The sequence below is a fragment of the Desmodus rotundus genome, chromosome 12, assembly GCF_022682495.2.
Source record: "Desmodus rotundus isolate HL8 chromosome 12, HLdesRot8A.1, whole genome shotgun sequence".
NCBI lineage: Eukaryota > Metazoa > Chordata > Mammalia > Chiroptera > Phyllostomidae > Desmodus > Desmodus rotundus.
Window position 1 is genome coordinate 43,832,713 of NC_071398.1, and position 20,661 is coordinate 43,853,373.

Genomic DNA, 20,661 nt, shown 5'->3' on the forward strand with positions numbered 1-20,661 from the left:
CGGTGGTGGTGGATGTTCACGAGCGCGTGCATCTGTCAGAACTCATCGGATTGTCCGCTTTAATGGCTGCAGTTGATTGTGTGTAGTTTCTGCCTCATAAGGTGCACCTGCAAAAAGCAGGTGTGGGGAGAGTCCAACAGGCCTAGAAACGCTGTCGCCGGGAGACACAAGGCTGAGTCATTCCCCTGTGGCTGGCTCGCCCCCGAACTGGCACTCCGAGCCTAGAACCCAGGCCCTGGCTCAATCCAGGGCCAGCCTGAGCCCTCCCTCCCGATCAGGCTCCTTGGAAGGAGCAGGAGGTCTGTCCCAATAACCAGAGGGCGGGGCAGTGGAGGAAAGGGGAGGGAGACGGGAGCCAGGCCTGGGGGGTACCCGTCCAGGTGTTTTTCTTCTCTTATGTAACCTGCACCTTTGGGTGAGGCGTGACCGTCATCACCGCCGGAGGGTGAAACTCAGCGGTGCTTGCCCAGGGTCACATAGTTGGCAGGTAGCAGGGAGGGATCTGAACCAGCCTGTTACGGCCGGGCAGCGCTGGCGCCCAATTCACTGAGTGCCTACTATGCGCCAGGTCCTATGCGGTGCCCCGGGCCTACGGCAGTGAACATGGCTAAGGCTGCTCCCTCGTGCGGCGCACACCCTAGCAGCAACCAGGTCTGGGAGTCGCCTAAGCCCCTGTCGACACCAAGCAGGCTTGAAGTGGTCTTGAAGTGGTCCTGGTCTTTCTCTATGGCCTAGAACAGCGTTTTAGGCAAATTAGTGGCATGTCGTCAGCAAAAAGAAAAAAAAAAAAGGAACGGGAAAAAGTGGCTAAAGACTGTGTGGTAGAACTTGGCCCAGTTACATATTCTTTGTACGTACACATATTGTATATGAAGATAGTATATGCAAAAAAAGCATTAAGGGGATAAACAAGGATTTTAAGCGAGGATAATAATGCATTCACTCCCGGCTCCCTCCAAAACCCTGACCGATTTCCCCAGATATCATTAAAACACTCTTAAACACTTCTGTAACAACCTACCAAGGATTTTGGCATAATAGAAAGCATCAGGGGGAAAAAATTACTTAACCATTTGACACTTAATGAACTCATTAGTTGACTGTGTTTGTACGAATACGCAAGTTTGCCCAGCATCAGATAAGAGTTATGTTTCCACACTGCAACAGTCTTGAGGGCAACGACACTAAAAAAAAAAGATGCTGAAGGTAATCAAAATGCTGCCCACTGCACCCAGACTGGAGGTGCCTCCAGGCACCCCGCAGAAGTCTGCACCAGGACCTGGGGAGGTAACCGTCAGTGACGCGTGACACGCTCCAGCAACAGGCAACAGGGGATCGTGTTAGAACGTGTGAGCCGCAACTGTGTCGGCCCCAGCCTGGACTTGCATGGGACTTACAATAGTTGCAAAGCAGGCTTTTGATTCAAATAGCAAATTTTGGGTTAAAAGGGGAGGGGAAAAAAAGAGCAAGTCATTATGGAAACTATTTGCAGTGAGAGTTCCGATAGCGAGGGCACCTGCGTTCTTATGCAGGTGGTTACAGTGGAATCTCTTCCCGTGAGTGGCACCTGGAAGAGAACAGATGTAGGGTAAAGTGCACTCAGCGTAAGTGTGCAGGTTAACTAATTTTTCCAAATGTGTGCGCCCGTGTGAGCATCACCCCTATCAAGACACAGAACATTTGCTGTGTCACAGAAGCTTCCCTTGCGTCCCCTCCCGGTACAGAAGCGCCCCCATAGGCTACCCAGTGCTCTGGTCTCACCACGGAGCGGTTTGGCCTCGGCCTTCATATAAACGAAACTATACAGCCCGTGCTGTTTCACTCAAAATATTACCTGTGAGATGCTGCCAAGTTGAGTATAGTTGACCCTTGAATAACACACGGTAGGGGGTTAGGGGTCCTGACCCCCCCCCCACAGTCAAAAAACCGATGTGCAACTTTTGACTCCCCCACAATTTCAGTGTGTCTCAGTATTCGCAGCGGACGGCTTCCAGGACCCCGCTGTGGCCTCTCAAACCCTGGGCGCTCAAGCCCCCTCTATATTACACTTAGAGACAGAGCTCAGCGCGCACAGTAGGCCCTCCGCGCTCACACTCCCACCCAGACCGAACCAGTGCAGGGACTTATGGGAAAAACAATCCACGTGTAAGTGAACCTTCACCCTTCAAACCTGTGTTGTTCAAGGCTGAACAGTTATATCGATCCTTGCTTTTTTTTGCCTTCGATCGCACGAATGACTGTACTAGTTTATCCAGGGACTTGGGGCCGTTGGCAGTGATAGACAGCAGGTGTAAATTTCGTGTACTGCTTTTCGTGTGAACAGTTTTCATTTCTCCGGGACAAATCCCTAGGAGTGGTTACTGAGCTGTATAGTGTATGCTTTAACTGGACACGACTGCCTAGCTATTGTCTGACTTGAGAGAGAGAAAGGAACCTTGCTTCGTTGTTGCACTTATTCATGCATTCATCGGCTAACTCTCGTTTGTGCCCTGATGGGGGATTGAACCCGCAACCTTGGCATCTGGGGACGACACTCTAACTCACTGTGCTACCCGACCAGGGCCTTGCCTAGCCATTTTCCAGAGTGACTGGACCATGTGGCATCCCACCAGAAATGCACGGGCTCTGTCCAGCTGCTCCACGCCCCCGTGAGCACGTGGGGCTGTTTCTGCGCGTCACCATTCGGGTAGGTGTGGGCAGTGGCATCTTGTGGTGGTTCCCCAGGGTGCTGACAGACAGACAGACAGACAGACATTTCCATGAAGTGCAATTTATCCTGTTTGTTTTCGGTTTATTTCTATGTGGCTAATGCTTTTTAGTCAAATTCCTAAAAACATCCGATTCGATATCCCTGACAATTTTACTACTAAAAAAATGTTCTCTGGAGTGACGGAGGTATTCGTCGCAGTCTCCCCCTACCCCGAGTTCCCGGACAGGGTGGGATGTACCGTGGAGTCACAGCGCACGCAGCTACAGCCCCCAACACAACCAGCGAAGAAGCCAGCACATGTCATCCTCCCTCTCAAAAAGGGCAGAATTCCACGTGGTGAGCTGTGCCCCGCGCCCCGAGATGGGGCGGCCAGGCAGGCTCCCAGGACGAGGCGTGGAAGACGCTGTGTCTGCATCTTGGGTCGGGGCAGGAGTCAAGGACCGGCGAGATTTGGGGCGACATTCATACCCACATCCACATACATCCCAGCAGCGAAGCTCCCAGATCTGGGGTTGGGGAGGGAGTCTAGGGCCCCTGGCTCCCCGGAGTGTGTGGGCGGGACCCTCAGAGCCCGGGCTTGTCCGTTTGTCCACCCCTCGTGATCCAATGTCCGAAGTGCCCCATCAGGGCAGGGAAGATCCTCACTGGGGTTTACATGACCGATTCCTTCTCGAAGCTGTCGGCATCCCCAGCAGGGCCTGGGTAGCGTTTGAGGAAGGGGTTCCCTTCCTCAGCGGGGACTGACAGTGGGTCTAGGGGTGCCTCACTCTTCACGTGGATCAACTTAGGCACTGAGCTGCGAGACTCTGTCCGATCCACGTAATGTTGGAGGAGTCCCGCCCCAAAGGCATCACCTTCCACGTTGAGGACGGTGCAGGACCGGTCCCTGAAGGGGGGAAGTGATGGGAAAATGAGTAGGAGGGGAGGGGTCAAGCCCCCCCCCCAGGAACCATAAATTCCCCATCACTCCCTTCTACACATAACCCTGTTCTACAACGCTAGGCTCAGAAGGTTATCCCTCCATCCTCCCAGGATGCCGAGTCTCCCTTCCTCCTACCTAGATCCTCAAAGACCTCTTCATCTGGACCCCAGAAACCCCCTTCCAGCAAAGGAGCCACCTCCCTTCTTTCCCCTGGAATCCAGAAGTGTCTCCATTATATTTCCTCTGCCTTTGATCCCCAAAGATCTCCTCTTCCCTCGCTGGGCCCCAATGATCCTTCTCCCAACAAAACAAGATTTGTCCCTTCGGGAACCTCAACATCACCTCCTCCTTTTCTTGGGGCCCCAGAAGACCCTCCTGTTCCCCCTGCAAGGCTGAGTTCTCCTGAGGCCTTCCTCCTCCCTGGAATCCCAAGGGTCTTCTTCTTTCTGCTTTAAGCTTTCTGTGTATATGATGAGTGTGTAGACATGACATTCCAGAAAATGGAGCTACAGTTCACACACCATCAAATTCACCCTTTACAAGTGCACAGTCCCATGGTTCCCAGTGTAGTCCGACTGTTTTTATCACTCCAAAAAGAGAGCCCCACACCCACTGGGCGGTCGGCCCGTCCCAGACATTGCACGGAAGTGGAACCAGACTATGTGGCCCTCCGCGCCTGGTTTCTTCATTGTGTTTTCAAGGCTCACCCGCGTGGCGACACATCTGTGTCAGCGCTTCGTTCTACAGTCCATTGTATGGACTGGTGACATTTCGTTTCTCTACTCATCAGCTGATGGACACTTGGGATATTCCTACCTGTGCGCTATTACTAACAGTGATTAATAGAATCATGTACTATGAACATCTGTGTACAAGTTCTCATGGACGTGTTTTCAATTCTCTTGGTGATATTGCTAAGACATATGATAATTCTACGTTTAACTTGAAGCCAATCTGTTTCCAATCTTTTATGTTCTTAAGAGCTTAATCGTGACAGCTAACAATTATGTATACAGCATTTACTGCTTAACAGAGGCTCCTAGAAGGGAGCTGTGTGTATTTATTTAGTCACCTAATGTCAAGGAGAGACTATTCTTGCCGTTTTACAGATGGAGACACTGAGGAGAGAAGAAGTACTTGCCCAAGGTCACACTAGCTAGCAATGGTGCCTGGGATTTGAACACCAGCAGCCTGCCCTACACGTCCACTCTGTTACCCACTGTGACACTCGACCTTTCTGGAGTTCTTTTTAGAAGTTCCAAGATCCCTTCCTTCCCTTCCACTGGAGGTCCCATTCCCTCCCCAGCAGAACCCCTGCCTCCCTCTCCTCAACCGCCGAGAGACTCTCAATGGCCCTCTTGCTCATCCCCATTACCGGGAGTGCCCCCGAGGCCCCTGAAGTCCCAAACCCACACTCACACGAGCCAGTCCACGGCCAGGATTAAGGAGATGTCAACCGGCAGGTTGACTGCCTCGAGAATGATGGCCAGGGTGAGGACACCTCCAGCAGGGATGCCTGCCGCGCCGACGCTGGACGCCGTGGCCGTGACCCTGGGGGAGAAGAGTGGTCAGGGAGGGGCTTCTGCCCGGGAGAAGCCACCGCAGGAGCCTTGTTCCCCCCAGCCTGTGTCTATTCTCAGGGGAGGGGTAAGCTGGGTCAGGGGTCCTAGCCACAGCCAGCCCGCACTCACAAGATGGTGATGATCTTCACAAAGTCCAAGGATTCCTTGTAGAGCTGTGCAAGGAACACCGCGGCCACGCACTGGAAGAGGGCGGCACCGTCCATGTTGACGGTGGCCCCGATGGGCAGGATGAAGCGGCTGATATGCTTAGAGACGCCGTTCTTCTCTTCCACGCACTTCATCATCAGCGGCAACGTGGCAGAGCTGTGGGGGACCGTGGATCTGAATGAGCTCCCACCGCCCACCCAGCCAGGCCACGCCCACACCACCCTGCCCGCACAGCCCCACCTCCCTGGCCCAAGCTCCACCCACCAGCTTAGACACCACCACCAGGCTGTCCCCAGGCCTCCACCCACAGCCCTCCCAGTAACCCGTGCCCCTCTCCCCAGAGCCAGAAGGTACTAGGGATCCAGCAGACTGCAATCATTCCAACATGTAGGATCCTAGACAGCCTGCTACTCTAAACACACACAAAAATTCATACCTTAATTCTACAATGTCTGAGAGCTCACCTACCCACACCATCTGCTACCTCCACCGGTAACAGACCCCATGTAAACTTTCTTGGGGGTGCTGCCATAGGAAAGGCCCCCGTTCTGAGGGAACAGGGCCAGCAGAGATGGCTGAAATACCCAGACAGAAGGCGGAAAGAGCTCCCAGAAGTGGGATCCAGTGTGAGGCACCAGAGTCCCCCAGGGCCAGGCCTTGCTGGGGAGGAAGAAATCTCTAAGGCCATACTTTTCCTATTTTAGGGAGGACTGGGTGGTGGATGGGGGTTAGATCCAGGACCTTATGAAAAACTTAGGAAAGGATGGCCCTGTGCCCAGACCCAATGTCCCCAAACGCAAAACTTCAGGGGTCTTCAGACATGTGATGCCCACTCCAGGCCCCTTATAACTTAAAACTCCCGCCCTGGCCTGCCCCGAGGTCCCACCTGGAGGAGGTCCCGAAGGCGGTGGCCAGCGCCGTCACGATGCCCCACAGGAAGCGGTAGGGGTTCTTGCGAGTGAAGAGGAAGTAGATGAGGGGAAGCACCACGAGCCCGTGAATGGCGTGGCCCACCAGACAGCACAGGATGTATTTGCCGAGACTGGCGAAGAGGGTCCCCACGTCCTCCATCTCCATGATCTTGCTGGCCACCAGGAACAAGATACCCAGAGGGGCATACCTAATTCCCAGGAGACATGGCAGCCTCTGACCACATGCTCACCCAGGGCCAGGCGTTGAGCTCAGCACACAGCCTGACCACGGCCTCCCTCAAAATCAGGAGGCGCCCAGGGCAATGGGTGCAGAAATCTAGCACCTCCGCTGCCTGCCTCCTGCTCTCTCCCCGTGCAGAGAGTATAACCAGAGCTAAAAGAAGCCTGGGTGCCTCCATCCCCACTTGGAGTAGAGTCACCAACCAGACTTGGACTTAACATATGACTGAGAAAGACACATGCACCACATTGGAGTCATTTGTGTTTTCGGGGCTCCTTTGTTACAGCAGCTATTATGACTTAAACCAGTATATTCTCTCACCACATTGTGAAAAATAGAGACATGGCTCAGGTCTTAATAATAGCTCTAAGGCATGATGCATTAATGATATGCTGAGCCCTGGCTGATATGGCTCAGTGAGTTGAGCGCTGGCCTGCAAACCAAAAGGTCACAGGTTCAATTCCCAGTCAGGGCACATGCCTGGGTTGCAGCCCAGCCCCCAGTTAGGGGTGTGCAAGAGGCAGCAGACGGATGTTTCTCTCCCTTCTCCTCTCTCTAAAAATAAGTAAATAAAAACCTTTAAAAATGATTTATTTATTTTTATAAAAAGTGCTTTTTTAAAAAAAATGTTTTTATTTATTTTTTAGTGAGAGGGGAAGGGAGTGAAAAAGGAGCGGGAAAGAAACATCAATATGTGGTTGCCTCTTGCACAGCCCCTACAAGGGACCTGGCCTGCAACCCAGGCATGTGCCCTGACTGGGAATCGAACCGGCAACCCTTTTGGTTTGCAGGCCAGCACTCAATCCACTGAGCCACACCAGCCAGGGCCAAACAAAATTTTTTTTGATTAAAAAAATATATATGGTGTGCTGAGAGCCCGTGAACATGACTGAATCTTCATCACCAGGGAGCTCCTATCTCGAGTCTCTTACCGCTGCCATTGCATTAACAAAGTGTAACAGGTCTGTGAAGCAGGGACCCCAATGCTCCCAGCCTCATAAGAATGTTGGGAGGCTGAAACAAGGTGCCAGGGGATGTGAGCTGAAAGCTTTTTAATAATTCATCTATAAACTTCCGCACCCTCTCCTGGAATGCAGACCCCGGGGTACCTACGCCTCCCAGCCAGGAGCTTCCACCACTGCTTGATCGCCGGGACCAGGTGTCTCACAGACCCCTTTCCTGTCTAGTAAGAAAGGCACCACTTCCCAGCCACCTGCGCCCCTGGGTTTGGCCAGATGCCCACATTCTGGCCAGTGGGATGTGCCAAGAAGTTATACAAGTACTTGATAAATATTAGCTAATACTGTATTCTGAGCGTGCTATAGGTCAGGCACTCTCCTAAGCGCTTTATACGTATTAACTCATTTGTGTCAGGTCGGATCAACCCCACTTTCCAGACAGGGAAACTGAGGCATAGGGGGATAAGTAAACTGTCATAGGGCACAGCTAGGAAGTGGCCATGCCGGCATGGGAACCCAGGCCACCCAATGGCAAAGCCCCCTCTTACCCACACATCATCTGCCCCTCTGGCAAAACATTTTCATAAGTCAAGATGCACCTGGTTCTACCCTGACTGGTGTAACTCAGTTAGTTGGAGCTTCGTCCAACAAGGCAAAAGGTCATGGGTTTGATCCCTGGTCAGGGCATATGCCTGGGTTGCAGAGCCAGTCCCCAGTTGGAGTACGTATAAGAAGCAACTGATTGATGTTTCTCTCTCACATGGATGTTTCTCTCCCTCTCTTTCTCCCTTCCCCTCTCTCTAAAAATAAATAAATAAAACCTCTCTTTTTCGAAGAAAGAAAGGGGGAAGGGAGAAAGAGAGGGAGAGAAACATCAATGTGTGGTTGCCTCTTGTGCGCCCCCTACTGGGGACCTGGCTCACAACCCAGTCATGTGCTCTGACTGGGAATCAAACCAGCGACCCTTTGGTTTGCGGTCCAGCGCTCAATCCATTGAGCCACACCAGCCAGGGAAATAAATACAATCTTTTAAAACATGCACCTGATTCCCACACAGCAGCTTCTTAGACACTGGCTGCACTGGAATCGGGATGGGTGAGGGTGTTGGGATTCGTTAAAGATGCAGCAATCCTGCCCCCTCCCGGTTTCTGACCTTCTAGGTCAGGGTGAGCATGGAGAGGGGACAAGTGTGGAAGCCAGAGGCCTCAGCACATGTTTCTCATTACGGTCACTTAACAAAGCTCATAGTGGTAATAGTCTTAGTTGACATTAAGTGAACTAAGCTCGGTAGGTGCCAGGCATTTAAACCACGTTCTAGGTGCTTTCTTTACCTATTATTGTCCCATTCCCTTGTTTCCTCTTCATGATAACCCTATAAAGCAGGTACAATTTTGAGATCCAAAGGCAAATGTTCGATCACCTTCAAATCTCTAAAACTGAGACGTGTTAGCCACAGCCTGGCTCTTTTTGTCACTTCCCAGTAAGATCAAGAAGGTGCCCCCCCCATACACACAGCAGCAGCACTCTCCTCATTTGATAGATGAGGACATTGAGGCACAGAGAGGGCAAGTCACTTGCCCAAAGTCACACAGCCAGGGAATGGTCAATGCTGGATTTGAATCCAGGCCACCTGGCTCTAAGAAGCAGACGAAGGGTCACCCCTTCCCCCCCAGGCCCCTCCCACCACATACCACATGATCCAGGAGACCAGCACCATGGTGGCATCGTTGAAGGAGTTGAAGAAGCGGATGAGCGGTTCTCCCTCCGGCCCCAGCTTCCGCAGGGCCAAGCCAAAGGCAATAGCAAATACCACCAGGCCCAGGATGTTCATACTCTCCACCTCTCCCTCCACAGGGCAGGAACAGATGGAGACAGCAGGGGGATGCTCAGTCAAGGCACACAGTCACTGAGAGCCTATCCTGGGCAGCGCTGGGGCCAGTCCACTCGGGCCCCGCCCTCCCCAGGCTCACTGTCCGAGTCCAGGGGAAATAGACCTAAGGCCAGGGACCACCCAGAAGGGGCATGGTTGAAACTGGAATAGAAGGATTGAAGAGGAATGTGGGAACCAAGGCGGGGGTGCCAGCTCAGGGGTATGAGCAATCTGGTAGGGCTTCGTGGAGGAAGGGTCTGAGACCTGGAGAACAGGGAGAGTGAATGAGGTAAGAGGGGTGGTAGAAGGTTCTAGAGAGAGGAAATAATTTGCAGTAGGCTAGAAATGAGAGCAGTGTGGGCATTCCGAGAGCAGAAGGAAATCCACTGTGGCTGGGGGAGGTGGCAGAATGAGCAGGGCAGAGTCACAGGATGAGACTGGGAGGGCAAAGGGGCAGGGGTCCATCCGACCTTGCAGGGAGGAGCCTGGGCTTTCTCCTGAGGACGCACACTATGGGGCGTGTTGGGGCTTTGGGCAGGGGAGAGGCAGGGTCAGGTTTGTGCTTTGGAAAGACCTCTCCAGCCGCCGGGCCTGGGGAAGGTCAGGGAGGAGGCCAGGTCAAGACAGGGTGGGGGGAAAAGAGGAGCCTGGGCCAGAGTGGGCAGTGGGGAGGGGTGGAGAAGAGAGGTCAAAAGAGAGATTCCAGAGGAACAGAAAAGACAGAAATTGGGGAGGGGGTGGTACCGAGTTTCGCACAAACTGCACAGCAAGTGTCGGAAGGTAAACAAAGGCTGGGGCGGGAGCAAAATGGGACGACCACAGTAATGGGCCAAGAAGCAGGGTCCCCCCATCCTTCTCCCACTCTTACCTTCATCTTGGTTCTATTGGAAATGTCCATTTCAGAGCCAGGCCCCTGTGTGGTAACAGGGGGGGAGATGAGGGGTCAAAAGGGAGATTCCAGGGGGCAGAAAAGACAGAAATTGGGGAGGGGGCGGGAACAAGTTTCAAACTGCACACCAAATGTCGGAAGACCCCGTGGGTGAGCAAAGGCGGGGGCGGGAGCAAAATGGGACGACCACAGTAATGGGCCAAGAAGCGGGGTCCCCCCGTCCTTCTCCCACTCTTACCTTCACCTTGGTTCCATTGGAAATGTCCGTTTCAGAGCCAGGCCCCTGTGTGGTAACGGGAGTGGGGGAGAAGAGGGGTCAAAAGGGAGATTCCAGGGGGCAGAAAAGACAGAAATTGGGGAGGGGGCGGGAGTGAGTTTCAACTGCACGCCAAATGTCGGAAGACCCCGTGGGTGAGCAAAGGCAGGGGCGGGAACGACCACAGTAATGGGCCAAGGGGAGGTGTCCCTCCCACCCCCATCTCCCGCTCTCACCTTGGTTCCATTGGAAACTTCCACCTCTTTATAGATGGTGTTGTACTGCAAGAGGGGTTGGGAAGGGTCTGGGTTAATAGTCACTGTGGCCCCCCCACCCCGTACTGGCACCCACAGAGCTCAAAGGCTGCCCAAACATACCTCTACACATCATCTCGTTCCATCCCACCGCCAACCCCACTACGATCAGGACTATTCATCCCCCATTTTCCAGAGGCAGAAACCGAGGTTCAGAGAAGTAAAGGCACTTGCCCAGCATCACACAGCTAGAACTGGAGGCCAGCAGGGGCTGGGAGCCCATATTCTCATTTGTGGGTAAGGCGTGTGGATGGGTTTTGGAAGTCACCTAATAACCCTGCAATCCCACCTGTAAATATGTAGACAGGTGCATCCAAAATCAGGCACCAAGGGGCTCCCACTGGCTGTCTTTCTCCCTGCCCACCTCCCACCCCTGGGACACCCCTGAGGACTCACCGAGCGGAAGGCTGCAGTCACCAGGTTGTCGGGGAAGATATTTCTGTAGAGACAGACATGGCAGGGGGACGGGGTATTAGGTACTGTCCAGGGAGGTCAGGGGGTGTCTGCTGGAGTGGGGGGAGCCTGGAGGCCCCCTTTGCATCCAAATATGGCCACCACCCGTGCCTCAGCTAGTTTCGGTCAGGCAGAGTTGGAGTAGCCTGCACACATTTGTGGGGTGTGGGGGTTCTGAGCTGGTCTCCTAGGGCCCCAAAGGATTGAAAAGATTGCAGATGAAGGTGAGGAATGTTAGCTTCCCGAGGCAGGGTGCAGCAGGGGCACCTCGGACCTCAGCTCCACCCCCAGAAACAAACTTCACACCCTGGATATCTTGCATCAGCCACTTCCTCCTAGAGGGCTAGGAAAAGGGCAGGCTGCCTCTGGGGGCTGGCTGGTGGGCAGGGGAAGCTCTGGGTGTGGGGAAGAGGTGGGGAAGGAGGGAGGGAGACAGGAGGCGCTGTGTGTGTCATGAATATGCGTCTGTGTTCACCCGGCTACAGTGTCCAAGTGTGACTCAGTGGGCAGCAGTGTGAGTGAAACCCAGAGTATGTTAGAGAGTCAGACATCAGCCCTGTGTCTCAGGGTGAGACGAAAATAATACTGAATGTAGCTACAGGCGCTGTAGTAAGTGCTTTAAACCAACTCACGACAGCCCTCAGGGATGAGCACTATTATCCCACTTTACAGAAAAGGAGACCGAGGCACAAAAAGATGAAGAAACTTGCGTGGCTAGGGAGTGGCAGGGCTGGGGTTTGAACCTAGCGAGCTGGCACAGTCCTACCCCCCTCCTTCTCCCTGGTAACATGGACGTGCGGCTGTTCCGTGGGCCTACATCCAGTTTGCCAAGTGTTGGTACCAGGTTGGAGTGAGGGATGGCGTTCAGACAGGTGAGATGCTGTTGTGTGCGTGTAGGGGGGAGTATGCATGTGCCAAACAGGTGTTAGTGTCCAGCGGGTATGTGCGTGTCACGGTTGGTACAAGCCCATGTGTCAGTGTGCCCTGTCACAGCCGTGGCTGAGGGTCTGTGTGCTTGTCAGTTGGTTATAAAGTTTGTGTGGCTCGAGATATTTCAGCTAAGGCAGGGAGTGGCTGGCCACGTGTGAGCTCTATCTGTTCTGGCACACGGGGTGGGGGGGGGGGGAAGCCTGTACAAATACAAACAACCTTGGGCAGGTTGGCTTGTACCCACCCAGGCCAGCCAGGGCGGGGCCAGGGCCCAGCTAATCTCACCCAGCCAGGAGATGCCCACCCACTGCAACTTCTGGGTGAAGTTTCCCCTTTCAGGTGGCACTAAGGCCCCAAGACACTGGGGGAACCCAGTTCCGTGACTCACCATTTCCTTCCACTTCCAGGAAGTCCCCAACCAACATGGAAACACTGAATAGCAGGCCCCAAAGCAAAGCCATGTGGACCCGACCCAGTGGTGTGTGTCCTCCTTAAAAGCGGGGAGCACTATTCTTGGGGGTAAGCGGATGGGAAGCAGAGACCAGAAGGAAAAGAATCTGCCCCCTTTCTGGGCAGCCTGGCGGGGGTGGGCAGAGCACAGAGGGAGGAAATAGAATGGAAACTGGTAGAAGCGGCAAGACTTACCAGGAACATGAATGGGGAAGCCACCAGGGCCCAGCTGAACTGGGAGGGGAAGGGAGGCTGCTAAGGGAACCTGGCTGTGTGGGTGACCTGTAGTATGGGCACCCTGGGACCTGGAAGGGGGCTTGGTGGGGATCACTCGGCCCTCCTTAGGTCCTCCACGGGCTCCTTGGGTCGCAAATCTTCTGTCCATGCCCTAGGCTCAAACCTGTATCCAGAAGCCCCCTCCTGGGGCCCTCACCTAAAAATCTCCTTGGAAACCCTCAGGATACCCAACGGGGACAGGAGAGTCCCTCTTACCTCTCCCAAACCCCACAAGCATTACTCTCCCCTCACTCTGTAAGACTAGACTGCCTTTTTATCACCCTTATGTAGGGTCCCCCTTATGTCCCCAGGCCCCAGATTTAAAGCCCCCTTCCCCAGAGTCTGTGCTCACCCTCTGTACCCTTGATCCTTGAGGGACCAGAGCTTCCCCCACCAACCTCTACCGGGTGTCCAACCTTCGGGCGTCTCTGCGCCACACTGGGAGAAGAGTTGTCTTGGGCCACATATTAAATACACAAACACTAACCCTAACGAAAACTGATGAGCAAAAACAAGGTTTTAAGTAACTTTACGATTTTGTGTGGGGCCACATTCACAGCCATCTTGGGCCACGGGTTGGACACCCATGCGGTAAGATTTCCTGAGGCCCTGGGGATGTCCTGGTTCTGGTGGACCCAAAGCCTCCCCACCCCACCCACCCCTGCTTCCGGCCCACGTGGCCACTCCGACCATTCCAAACACCATCCCCCTCCCCACGTAGCTGAAGTACGCTCTTCCCCCACTTCCCTCCACCGGGGAGCAGGGCCTGACCTCACAAGATCCAGGAAGGAATCCAGCACCTCCTTGCTGGGAACTTTTTCCGTAGGACCGGTAACCTCGACCGAGGCCTCGATGGCAGCGCCGGGCTGCAGAGCCAGCGCCAAACCCACGCCGAGCGCGGACGCTAGCAGGGTGGTGACCAGGAAAAAGAGCATCGCCCAGGCGCCCAGGCGGCCGAGAGCACTCGGGTCCAGGCTGGCTGCGCCGCCGACAAGGCTGCACACCACCAGCGGCAAGATGATCATCCGCAGCATGCGCAGCAGCAGCTCTCCGGGGAAGGCGAAGACCGTCAGACGCGCGGGGCCCAGGACTCTTGCGCCGCCTGCCCCAGAGACCCCCAGGCCCAACGCCACGCCCGCCACCACGGCCGCCACCGTCAGCAGCACCAACAGGTTGGCGCGAAGGCAGCGGCGCACCTGGGCCGGGGAGCTGCAGCAGCCTTCTCCTGCCGCGCCTCGGTCCTCTATGGGGACCAATGTTGAGACACCGTTCGCAGTGGGCTCTGCCGCCCCCAGCAACTTGGGGTCTCCCTTAGGGGGATCGGCCACCATGATGAACGCCCCGGGGTTCCTTAGAGCCTGGACGCTGGGAGCGCTTGGGGCTCCTTCCTAGGACACCAACGTTGTTTAGAACTGAGAGTTGAGTAACAGCCTGGAAGTTGGAACTCTGAGGGTTCCTTGGAGTGTGACTTCACAGCCCCTAAGTGCCCAGCTCTTGGAAGCGGGAGTGTCTGAGGTCCGCACTGGGCGCTGGGGCTCCTCTGCTCTTCCAGGTGGTGTCCGGCGTCCGAAAGCTCGGAGTTGGGAGCCCCCGGGTTTCTTAGCCCCGGGAGGGGGAAAACAGGAGTTTCTCAAGCTGGGACCTGGGGTCCTTGGCTCCGGAAAGCTGGCGGCACCAACGCGGCCGCGATCTTCAGGAGGCGAGGTTCTGGTGGCGCAGATCCCGGACGCCTCGATCCGGGAGGTGGGGAACTGGAATGCCTGGGTCCTGGAAACGGAGGACTCGGGGGCCTGAGTCTGGGGGCCGGAAACGGAGCTCCGGGAAGAAGGGAGCCAGGTTCTTGGGTCGGAGAGGGGAGGTCCAGAGCGCCGCGCGCGGAAGTCGTTGGTCCAGGATTCCTGGACGTAACAGCTGTCAGCCCGGAGGTGCCTTCCCCTGCGCGCGGAGTGACTCTAAGCGCGCTGGCGGAAGCTGCGGGGAGAATTCGGTAGGCTGACACCGCGGGGCAGGGGGGGCGGGGGGCGTCGGTCTGCGCGCGCCGATTGGCTGCTGAGCGTTTGGCGCTCTCCCCAGCTGACGATCGAAGGAGGCCGAATCTCCGTAGAAGGTAGAATAATAACAGTGTTTGTATCCGGGGGTGGGGCCTGGGTGGGGAACTGGTGGGAAGGGGGAGGGGCGTTTGGGGGGCGGGGACGCTTTTTCCCGCCAAAGGAGTTGCGCTGCGGTTTGGGACAGTTAATCCTCAGTAGCTCCCAGGGGCGGGCGCGGATCTCTACAAAGTGCGGTGAGGCCCTTGCCCGGTGGCTCACTCAGAACGTTGTCCCGATATGACAAGGTTGCGGGTTCGATCTGGAGTCACGCACAAGAATCAATGATTGCATAAATTAATGGCACAACAAATAGATGCTTGTCTCTCCCTTCCTTTCGCGCTCTAAAACCAATTAAAAAAAAAAAAAACTTGTTTAAAAGTGCAAGTGATCCGCTGGTGGCTCATTTGAAAATTAACTCCTCCTGAAACTCCTCTTTCGCCCTAAATTTGGTCTTTTTAAAATATATATATTGTTTATAGATTTTAGAGAGAGAGGAAAGGAGAGAGAGCGAGAGAAAAACATGTTTGTTGTTCCATGTATTCATTGGTTGATTCTTGTGTGTTCCCTGACCCCCGGGACTGAACTCACAACCTTGACCTCTCGGGACAACGCTCTAACCCACTAAGCTTCCCCGCCACAAATTCAGTCTTGTATCGCCTCTCCGAACTTCAGTTCCTCAAGTGTAAAATTCAGATCCCGCACACAAGTGGTGTAAGAGTTCGATGAGGTGGAGTTTTTATTTAATAATGTGAATAATTTTAAAGTAAATATTCCAAGTTCAGAGCCCCACACTTACCAGGTAGTGGTAGTTATTATACAACTAGGATTGTAATTGACTTTCTCTTAAGTACATAATTTGTAATTCATCCATCAAAAATTATATTTCAATTTAATGTGCGGGCTACTGCTTTCATGAATGTTTTCACCAAATAGTTTCCCCCATATTTTATTATGAAAATTTTCAAACATACAAAAAACTTAAAGGATTTTACAATGAACCACGTATACCCAGTACCTAGAGTCTTCAATTTTTTATCGCACTTTCTATATATTTGTAGCCATTTATCTTATCTCTCTAACCATCCATCCATTCACCTTCCTGGTTTTTTTTCAAGATTTTATTTATTTATTTTTAGAGAGAGGGGAAGGAGAGAGGGAGAAAAACATCAGTGTGTGGTTGCCTCTCTCGCGCCCCCTACTGGGGACCTGCTCTGCAACGCAAGATGTGCCCTGACTGGGAACCAAACCAGCGACCCTTTGGTTCTCAGGCCTGCGTTCAATCCACTGAGCTACAGCAGCCAGGGCAAATTTATTTATTTTTAGAGAGAGGGAAAGGGAGGAAGAAAGAGAAGGAGAGAAACATCGATATGAGAGAGAAACACCGATCATTCGCCTCTGGTTCGCGACTGGGGACTGAACCCACAACCTAGACATGTGCTCTGACCGGGAATCAAACTGAGGACCTTTCACTTTGGCGGCGCGGGGTGAGCGGGGGGGGGGGGGGGGGGGCGGGGTGATGCCCAGCCAAGCCACACCAGCCAGGGATATTGTCATTCTCCTTGAAGAACGGTGGTTTGGGCCCAGATCAGCGCTGGAGGGGCTCCGTGCGCTGCTGGGCCCTGGTCGTAAGCTCTCCCTGAAGGTTCCAAGACTTAGACCTGCTTGGGAAGAATCTTCTAGGGGTTGTGCTGACCTCCGGCAGGATGTGAGGCACTGGGGCCAGGCAGAGCTGAGAATTTGCCCGGGGTCTAAAGGACCTCCACCCAGGCACATGTGGCCTTGTGGGCCTCCTTCCTGTGTCTCCCAGACACGCCCCCCTCCCAAGTCCTCCCAACCTTGACACCATCTACTTCAGAAAATCCCTGTCTCCCATCCCACCCTTCTAGTCAAGCATCATATTCATTCAACAAACTTCCATTAAACTCCAGTGAGCCTGGCTCTGAGCTAGACGCTGAGAGTGTGGGCCCTAAACCCACGCAGACATGGGTGTGAACCCTGGCTCTGCCACGTACCAGCGGAGCATCAGTTTCCCCGTTTGTCCTAAATCAACGTGCGTAAATTCCATCGTGCCCACAGTGACCCTCCAAACAAAGCACAAGGGGACAATTCCCGGGCACTCTATTCATTCGACAAATAGCCCTTGAGCCCTTACTCAGAGCCAAGTGCAGTTCAAGGTGCTGGGGATTCCGCAGCAAGAAAAGAATTAAACATTAAAAAGAACAAACCTTTTTGCCACATTCTAGTGAGGGGAGACCAGGAAGTCAACTCAGACGTCAGGCGGGGAGGGAGCCGAGGAAGCTAAAGCATTGAAGGCAGACAGAGGGAGTGGTCACAATGGGGGAAGTGACATTTGCAATGACACCTGACCAGGAAAGAGCCCACCAGGACAGCATGCCGGTGAAAGGGCAGAGCAAAGCCCCGAGGCGGCAACAGGACACACCCTTGTCTTATCCCCACCGGTCATTTAGATGTCACCCTCCCCGTGCACTAATTTAGATGCAGATACAGGTAGTGAGGCCCCTTGTGTCCCTAAACCCCTATCTGGGCAGGGGATTTGAACTCAGATGTATCTGACCCCAGCCTTCGCCCTCAACCCTCAACCCCTAGAAGACCCCACAACTATCCCTGAAGTTAGCTCCCCGCCCCCCCCCCCCCCCCCCCCCCCCCCCGCCCCAAGCAGAGACATTTCCTTCAAGGGTCCATCATTTATTCTGAGCACATTGTTGGGCCCTGTGATGGGTGGTTACCAGATATCCGGTGATGACCAAGCTTGTCCCTACGCAGTCTTCGAGGGAATCACCGTCTGGAGTGGGACACAGGCCCATCCCCAGACAATGATGATGCAGGGTGCGGGATGCGGCAACCCAGAAGGGGTGCTTGAGCCAGCTTGGAGAGCAGGAAGGGCTTCCTGGAGGAGGAGGCATCACAGCTGGAGTAGGAAGGAGTTGGAGGAGAATTCCAGACAAAGGGAACAGTATATGCAAAGCCACAGAGTTGAGAAGAGCCCAGAACGTTGCCAAGCACAAATCCAACCTAGTAACACCCCCCCGCCCCCCCCCGGCCCCTGCCACCGTGGCCCCAGTGGCTTCCCTCGGGGTAGAGTCCAAACTCTTCAACCAGGCATCTGTAAACTCAGTAATACATTCCTTCAATTGTTCAACAAACCACATCCACAAAACAATGCTGAGAGATGTGAAATAGACTGAAACAGTAATAAATCAAGTGGTCAAGAAATATTAAAGGGAGCCCCGACTGGTGTGGCTCAGTTGCTTGGGCGTCATCCTTCAGGGCAAAAGGTTGCCCGTTCGAATCCTGATCAGGGCACATGCCTGGGTTGTGGGTTCGGTCCCAGGTCCCGGTGCATACAAGAGGCAACGGGTTGATGTTTCTGTCTTACATCACCAGAGGGGACAGGAGTCAGAGGCTGTGTGGAAAAGAAGAAGAATATTAAGAACTGCAAAGTTCTTGTGATAGAATAAGTAACAGAGATATAAAAATGCAGCACAAGGAATAGTCAATAATACTGTGATAACGATCTGCAGTGACAGATGGTTCCTAGACCTCTCACGGTGATCCTTTGTAAGGCATATAAATGTTGAACCTAATGTACATCCAAAACTAACATCACCTGGTAGCTTAACTATAGTTAAAAAGACATTTTTTAGAAAGGCATGACACCCTGGCTGGTGTGGCTCAGTGGACTCAGTGCCAGCTTTCAAACCAAAAGGTCGCTGGTTCGATTCCCAGTCAGGGCACACTGGGGGTGTGTGAAAGGCAACCCAAGGTGTCTCTCCCTCTTTCTCCTTCCCTTCCCGTCTCTCTAAAAAAATAAATAATCTTTCTTTATAAAAGGCCCCTTTCATGCATTCCTATAGACATATATTCACAGACCAGTGACTCACAGACCAGTGCAATGGAAGCCTAGGGAAGCCCCAGGTCGGGCTGGGACCTAGCAGCTGGGTTTCAGGTGCTGCAGCAGCAGGTGGCCAGGCTGGGGGCCAGGAAACCACCTGGTAGCTCTCCTGGTCATCAAGGCCAGTTGGGCAACATGTGGGTAGGCCAGGCTTAGCCTAGTGACCGCCCACCTGCTCGAGGCACAGGGCTGCCAGACAGGAGGCAAGGTGGAAGGAGGAGGCTCCAGGACTCAGTAACCCCAGAATCCCAGAGCCTTCCAGGAGTGTGGGGGTGAGTCCGGGACAAGAGGGGAAGGTTGGAGGGTTTGGTCCCGGATTGGCCAAGAGTGTCCCACCCCTCTGCCCTCCCAGGCCTGGAGAGGAAAACATACTCAAACTGGTCTCAACCAGCTTTCTTCCCACTCAGCAAAACCTCTTACCCAGATTCAGATTTCATCATTTGGGGGGCGGGGGTGGAGAAGGGGGCAGCGGCTTGGGAGTACAAGAAAAAAGAGAGAGAGGTCGGGAGGAGGCTGGGCTGAGCGTAGGAAATCTGGGTCTCACAGAGCAGGAGGCCCTTCCTGGCCTCAATTTGCCCCCTGTGAAGTGAGTTGTTCCAAGTCGTGTCTTCCCAACAGGACCCCGTATCCGTATCTGGCAGTGGGAGGACTGCAGCCACTTCCAGAGGATATAGCCTCGCCTCCTCCCTCAGCTAAGCATTCAGCAAACTTTTTCTGAGCACCTACTGTGTGTCCAGTCCTGTGGCTGAGGTGGTCTTAGCTCCTGCCCTCCTGGTCTCATACGCCAGTGGGGGAGACCCTGAGCAGGGCTGGGATGGAGGATCCCAGAGGGATACCCAGCCTGGGAAGTGGGGTGCAGGAGGGCTTCCTGGAGGAGGGAGCATCTGAGCTGAATTTTGGAGGATGTTAGGGCTGGCCAGTGAAGGGAGGAGGAAAGGGGTACAGGCAGAGGATACCCCAAAGACAAAGACCTGGAGGTGAGACATTTAGGAAATTTAGGAAGCCAAGAATACTTTCATTTGGGGGCAATGGAAACTGCTGAGAAATGAGGCTAGAGCAGTGGGCAGGAGCCAGATCAGGTAGATAAAAACAAAAAGGCTAAAGTTAAAACCATTCTTGGCCCTGGCCAGGTAGCTCAGTAGGTTAGTGTTGTCCCCATACACCAAGGTTGCTCGTTCGATCCCCAAGGTCAGGGCACATGCAAGAATCAACCAATGAATGCATCAATAAGTGGAATAAGAAATCGATGTTTCTCTCTCTCTTTAAAAAAATCAATTTAAAAAAACATTCTTTTCGTTCATTTTACCTCATGGAGGTCATCACCTATGTCACTGTTTCTTAAACTTCCCAAGTCTCATAGCTCCCATTTGGGTGTTACAATGCAGATTCCTGGACTCCAAAGGCTGACTTCCAAAGGGAGGGAAGTGCCCTGGCTGGCGTGGCCCAGTGGATTGAGCACCGGCCTGTGGGTAGAAAGGTCACCGGTTTGATTCTTGGGGCGTTTGATTCGCAGTCGGGGCACGATTTCCAGTCGGGGCACATGCTTGGGTTGCGGGCCAGTTTCGGGGCCTGCAAGACGCAACCCATAGATGTTTCTCTCCCTCTTTCCCTTCTCTCTAAAAATAAATAAATAAAACCTTAAAAAAAAAAAAGGAGGAGGGAAGTAAATCCCACCTCACACCCAGAAGAAGAAGAAGAGGAGGATGGGTAGATTGGTGAACACACTGGCTGTTTCTGGAATTCCCTT

At 53.7% G+C, this 20,661-nt stretch overlaps 1 protein-coding gene and 1 long non-coding RNA gene across 3 annotated transcripts; both read right to left on the minus strand.

Moving 5' to 3' along the window:
- Positions 1–2,754: 2,754 nt before the first annotated feature.
- On the minus strand, positions 2,755–14,937 carry SLC1A5 (solute carrier family 1 member 5). The gene is made up of 10 exons (XM_053915224.2): positions 13,683–14,937; positions 11,199–11,241; positions 10,725–10,769; positions 10,471–10,515; positions 10,212–10,256; positions 9,165–9,319; positions 6,249–6,482; positions 5,324–5,518; positions 5,052–5,183; positions 2,755–3,596 (listed from the first exon to the last, which is right to left on the minus strand). The coding sequence occupies exons 1-10, from the start codon at positions 14,240–14,242 to the stop codon at positions 3,362–3,364; spliced, it is 1,689 nt and encodes a 562-aa protein (XP_053771199.1). The 5' UTR covers positions 14,243–14,937; the 3' UTR covers positions 2,755–3,361.
- Positions 14,938–15,058: 121 nt separating this feature from the next.
- On the minus strand, positions 15,059–19,177 carry LOC123480639 (uncharacterized). Of its 2 annotated transcripts, XR_006656724.2 has the most exons (4): positions 18,904–19,177; positions 17,749–18,425; positions 17,227–17,299; positions 15,059–15,260 (listed from the first exon to the last, which is right to left on the minus strand). It is a non-coding gene; the product is annotated as an uncharacterized lncRNA (long non-coding RNA). The 2 variants fall into 2 exon arrangements; XR_011650682.1 differs by lacking the exon at positions 15,059–15,260 and having other exon boundaries at positions 16,525–17,299; positions 18,904–19,176.
- Between the last annotated feature and the right edge of the window lie 1,484 nt (positions 19,178–20,661).

Coding starts and splice junctions, on each gene's coding strand:
- SLC1A5 (XM_053915224.2), bottom strand. CDS start 14,242: ATGGTGGCCGATCCCCCTAAGGGAGACCCCAAGTTGCTGGGGGCGGCA. Junction 6,483..9,164: donor CTGGTCTCCTGGATCATGTG/GTATGTGGTGGG, acceptor CCTGGGAATTAG/GTATGCCCCTCTGGGTATCT. Junction 3,597..5,051: donor CTGGCCGTGGACTGGCTCGT/GTGAGTGTGGGT, acceptor TCCCCCCTTCAG/GGACCGGTCCTGCACCGTCC.